General features: G+C 42.1%; 1 protein-coding gene across 3 annotated transcripts in view; it reads left to right on the forward strand.

Moving 5' to 3' along the window:
- The first annotated feature begins 15 nt into the window (after positions 1-15).
- The window catches only part of DSN1 (DSN1 homolog, MIS12 kinetochore complex component), an 18,084-nt gene continuing 12,460 nt past the window's right edge, over positions 16-5,639 (forward strand). The window contains exons 1-5 of one of the 3 annotated variants that reach the window (XM_005868469.2): positions 16-179; positions 2,257-2,305; positions 2,522-2,848; positions 4,509-4,582; positions 5,202-5,274. In XM_005868469.2, coding sequence (XP_005868531.1) covers positions 2,272-2,305; positions 2,522-2,848; positions 4,509-4,582; positions 5,202-5,274 — 508 coding nt within the window. In that variant the 5' untranslated portion in view covers positions 16-179; positions 2,257-2,271. Of the gene's footprint in view, positions 180-506; positions 516-2,256; positions 2,306-2,521; positions 2,849-4,508; positions 4,583-5,201; positions 5,275-5,639 lie in introns of those variants that run through there. The other 2 variants (XM_014541420.1, XM_014541422.1) reach the window with 2 other exon arrangements.

Raw genomic sequence — 5,639 nt, forward strand, 5'->3', positions numbered from 1 at the left:
TTTCGGTAGCGGTAGCGGCGGCGGCGGCAGTGGCGCGGGGCGTGGTCCGTGGAAGGCGTACCGGACTCAGACCAAAATAAGAGGTGCAGAGGGTCCAGGGTTGACTCGTGGCGGCGGAGAGTGACCTGCGGTCTTGTATTAAGAACGGAGGCTTCGGACTGAACGGGCGTCGCTCTGAGGTCAGGAAGTCGCATACCTTTCCCCGGACGCGGCCCCACTCACTCTCGCCCCCGCCTTTTTGGCGTCGGACCTCGGCCCAGTCCAGGCCGGTCGCCGCCCCGCGACAGCGGACACTAGGGGTGCCCCGAGGCGCTGCGGCCTCCTGGGCGAGAGGAAACCCGAGGATGATCGCGCCTCTCCCTTGGCCTGTGCAGAGCCCGCAGTCTAGGGTTGGGGTGGGTCACAGAATTCCGCCTCTGTCCCCAGACAGGCTTTTGCCTCTGAACCTCAGTTCCTCTATCAGCAAGGAGGGGTGAACGACAGTACTTACGGAGCTGTGGAAAGGATTAAATGGGGTAAAGAGGTAATGGTGGAAATAAAGCGGTCACATATAACAGGTCCTGGCATGTCATAAGTGTTTAACAAGCAGCTTCACCAGTGACAGTTGTTGCTGTTATTTCCAGGCCTGAATCTGTGATTGTTGTAACTGCGGGGATTTAGATCCACGGCCTATATCTGTTCTTGTTTCTCTTTTCTATGTCGTCCCTCCAGATATATTCATTTCTCTTTACTTAGCACTACCCTACCCGCCCTGCCTTCCCCCGTACAGATATCTGCTGGGAGTGAGGGGTAAGCATGGCAAATGTAGAGATGCCTCAGTCTGGTCCCTGCTGTCTTCCGGTCAGTCCTTGCTGACATGCACTAGGAATACAAATACAGTGTGTCTGGGGCGACAGACATGTAAACAGCCCCTTGCTAGGAGAGAGAAGTGGTGTGAAAGCTCACTTTTGAGCTAGGTTGGGAAGGATGATTAAGTTTTACAGGCTGTATATGGCAAGATTCAAACGTGGTGGCAGGATATGGGCGTAGCAGGAGAGCAGAAATGGGTAGGTTGAGACTAGTGTATGAAAAATTGGAAAAACCGCTGCTGATGCTATCTAACGAATGGCTAGGAGAGGAGCAGGGCTGGATATAGGAAAACTAGTGGACAGGATTATTGGGTGGATAGGGTGGGAGGTGGTGGAGATTATGAGACCTGAACTGAACTAGGAAGTGGAAGTGGAGAAAAGGTTTAGAGACAAACTCATAGATGCAGACAAAAGAGTGGCGGTTACCAGAGGAGAAGGGAGGTGGGGAGAAGACAAAGGGTAAAGGGGGGGTCAAATATAAAGGGCGGAGCAAAAGTAGGTTTATAGTTGTGAGTATGCAGAACAGAGTTTATTCTTGTGTTATTTATTGTACTATTTTTTTTAACCTTAAACCTACTTTTGCCCCACCCTGTATAGTGACAGAAGGAGATGACTTCTGATAATGAGCACACAATGGAGTATACAGATGTTGGATTATGAAGTTGTACATCTGAAGTTTATATAGTGTCATTAACCAATGTTATTGTAATAAATTTAATTTAAAAAAAAAGAAGTAGAGGCTGTTAGAGGTAGAGTGGATGGAATTCTAGATCTGGACATTTTAAGAGTAAAAAGTAAAGGATGATGTGATTTTTCTAGTTTGGAAGACCATGTAGGTCATAATGCCATCAACTGAGTTAGGAAATTAGGGACCAGTTAAACACAAAATAATTGGGAAATAAAAGAGGTTATGTGGCCCTAACTGGTTTGGCTCAGTGGATAGAGCGTCGGCCTGCGGACTCAAGGGTCCCAGGTTCGATTCTGGTCAAGGGCATGTACCTTGGTTGTGGGCACATCCCCAGTGGGGAGTGTGCAGGAGGCAGCTGATCGATGTTTCTAACTCTCTATGTTTCTAACTCTCTATCCGTCTCCCTTTCTCTCTGTAGAAAATCAATAAAATATTTTTTTTTAAAAAAAGAGGTTATGTGTTACGGGAGATATGAGTATTTCTAGTGATAAGTTCTATAGAAATGCAGAACAGTAGATGAGGAACCCTGCTGATGGTCTTTGTGGACGAAGTGGTGGATGAGGTGGCATTGGGCTGGGCCTTGCCAGACAGGTAAATTTTATGGGAAAGAGATGGGCAATTCAGAGGCTGGAAAGCACAAGGCCTATTCCTGTGTAGTAAAACCCCAGTGAGACTGGGGCTGAAGTGTGGAGAACAGATCACCTCATTTTCCTATTTTAGGGTTCTCGACCCAGGATGACTTCAGTGACTAGATCAGAGACTGTAGAAGGTGAGTTTTGTACCTTTTACCTTGGGTTCAGGTTTCTTCACTATCCTCAAATGGTTTCCTGGCTCTTGGTGGAGCTGGAATCACATATTCATGTATTTGCACAGGTACTTCCTCAGTGTCTCCATGATCTGGGGCATACATTTTCCATTTCCACTTTTTTGCACAAATACTCAGTTGTGGGTTTGATTTTATATTTTGACTTTTTTTTATAACAAGTGCTAGAAGAGGAACCAGTGACATCTAAGACTCATGATCATCAAATGGAATCAAATCCCAATCCTGTGGAAGTGTGTACTAAATCGTCTGCCTCCCTGGAGATGACTCAAGGAGTTTCAAAGGAAAGAAGTCACGTTGGCTGTAGCCCTCAAAAAGGGGAGTGTTGTGATCTCAGCCACGAGGAAGGACTTCAGCCCAGGTCCCTTCATTTGTCTCCCCAAGAACAGTCTGCCCATCATCGAGACAGAAGGCAGTCCTGGCGGCGAGCAAGTATGAAAGAAATCAACAGGCGGAAGTCACTGCCTCCCTTTCATCAGGGCATCACAGGTGGGGTGCTGCACACATAAGACAGTGGAGTTGCAGCTCAGATAAGATGTGGCAGTGAGGTATGGTAGAAAGAGCGTAATGGGACAGACTTGACTTGGCAGAAAGAGTGTAGTGGGACAGACTTGACTTTGCTACTTATCAGCTATGTGGCGAGTAAATCACATCACCTCTCTGAGCCTCAGTTTCTCGAAGTACAAGATTTAACATGGAAAGTATCTAGCACGTTTCAGGAAAAACTGTGACCTTAAGCGGCTTACTTAAACCTCCTTTGTCTTATGTTCCTCATCAGTAAATGGGATGAAATATCTATTTTATAAAATTATATGAGGAAAAAAATGAATTGATTATAACACAATACTTGGCACATGGTAAATAGCTCAAATGTTAAGCTATTGTGATTATTTTAAAGATATTATCTCACTTCCAGATGGCCTATGTCTAACAGGAAAACAGGATAAAAACAGCCACTTAGCATATCAGAAAATTGCTGCCCCAGTTATGCTCATGTATTTCATAGGTGTGCCAAGAAGGCATCAGCAGTTCCCTAAGGTCACCCCAACCTTTATCTCTGTTCCAGAGCATGTGGACCTAAAATTCTGTATCACAGAAAATCACTGATGTAATAAGATTATTTCCTTGTTATTCCTGGCCATTTGCCAGATTTCTTTGGTTATAGGCAGAAGGTATTCTGCTGTTGTTTTTTTTAAACTAATAGCAGTGAGAAGTTATCAAAAAAGGAGACAAAAGAACTTTAAAAATACAACCAGCTAAAGGTAGAGGATGAAAAGACATGTATTTCTCAAATTCTCAAAGCAAACGTCCTTTGCTGTATAATAACTGATGTTTTTAAATGAGCATAATTGAAAAAACAGTGTCTGCATCCTGTACTTGTTTGAGGATTCAGTGACATAATTATGTAAAATGCCCATCCAATTCGGGCTGTCTCCCCATGTGACCTTGGCAAGTTACCTATTACCTAGTCTTTGTGCCTCAGTGTCATCATCTGTAAAATGGAATTGATAAAATATTTGCCTCAAGTTTTAATGAAGTGTGTGTAGTGTTTAATAAAAAGCCTTTTACATAACAAGTGTTCAACAAATTACTATTAATGTTATCAGTTCATTGTAGAAGACAGCATGGTATTAATTTGGAAAAACAGGTTTTGGTGACAGACTTGGGATTGAATTCTTATTTCACCAATTTCTGGCCTCAAACAAGTCATCTCCCCTCTGAGGTTCAGTTTCCCCATCTGTAAAATGGAGCTCATAGTTTATAAGAGGACTCTTAAGACAATGTATTTAAAGCATACTGCAGGACCTGTCATAAAAATGCTCAAATGTTTCCGTCTCCTTTGAATGGTGAATATAAAACATCAAAAAAAGTTATTTACCTATCTTGTTTAATAAGACAAGGTTTTAATGTAATACATAAAAGGTTCTTATAACTTTTTGAAGCTAGAATGCATAAATGGGTAAATTTCATTCCTCGGTGATCCTGAAAAAAATCAGATGTGACTATATATGAATTCTCCCTTAATTAAAGAAGGCTGCTTGAGCATTCTTGCCTTAAAATGGACTGCATCAAGAGAGAGGAAATTTTTCAGGTTTTTTATTTTGATAATTGTGAGTATAGCACTCCTTAAATTGATATTTTATGTTAGAGCTCAGCAGATCCATCAGCGTCGACCTAGCAGAAAGCAAACGGCTTGGCGCTCTCCTGCTTTCCAGTTTCCAGGTGAGATTCTCGGGAATGGGAAATGCTTTTTTTTAAGCTGTTACTGTGAGAGTCCCAAAAAGAGATCAAAATTGTATAATACATCTGTTAAAATTAAAAGATGTTTCTCTCTAGTTTGGATTAATTTAAAAGCCAGATATAATCCTAGCAACTGATTTTGTCTGGACTAGGCTCTCTATCCCATTGGTACTGTTGCTGCTAACTGAGCAGCTAAGGGTGAGAGATTTCCCCAATCTAATATCTCTTGCCATTGGCAGCAAATGACAGGGAATAATGGTAATTTAAAGTAGGAGTAGGTCAAAATCTAAGTTCAAACAGACATTGGAGGTCTGACTACATACTAAGTCAGTATTATATGGCTAATTGATGATTAGTTTAGAAAAGCAAGTCATTTGTGTGAATTAAATGACCATTTTTTTCTCAAACCAAAAATCAAAATGTATAGTCTTACCAACATAGTTTTATCCTGATCTATTTATTTGTTATATGAAAAATCTTAGGTATGAAAATTAAATCATGTTTATTTCACATTTATTAAGCATGTAAAATTACATGAGCTTTGTTGGGACTGGCCTGGAAAATCTTGATTGTTGTATTAAAAATGCTTTTCTTTATTTAGTTCTCTGTTCAGAAACTTGAACCTTTCCTAAAAGGCACTGAGGGCTTCAGTCTTGAAAGTTTTAGAGCCAAAGGTAAGTTGCTAAGAACAGGCAAGTGAGCTTTGACCTTGAACTGTACCTTCTGTTAAAGTCAGTTAAAGCCCCACTTTTGAACCCCATTCACAGGAGCTGCTACCTTACAAAACCAACCCCCCTTGGAATGGCATTAAAATATATATATGCTGCCCTGACCGGTTTGGCTCAGTGGATAGAGCGTCGGCCTGCGGACTGAAGGGTCCCAGGTTCAATTCCAGTCAAGGGCATGTACCTTGGTTGCAGGCACATCCCCAGTAGGGGGTGTGCAGGAGGCAGCTGATCGATGTTTCTCTCTCATCAATGTTTCTAACTCTCTATCCCTCTCCCTTCCTCTCTGTAAAAAATCAATAAAATATATTTTT

This window comes from Myotis brandtii, unplaced genomic scaffold (assembly GCF_000412655.1).
Source record: "Myotis brandtii unplaced genomic scaffold, ASM41265v1 scaffold27, whole genome shotgun sequence".
NCBI lineage: Eukaryota > Metazoa > Chordata > Mammalia > Chiroptera > Vespertilionidae > Myotis > Myotis brandtii.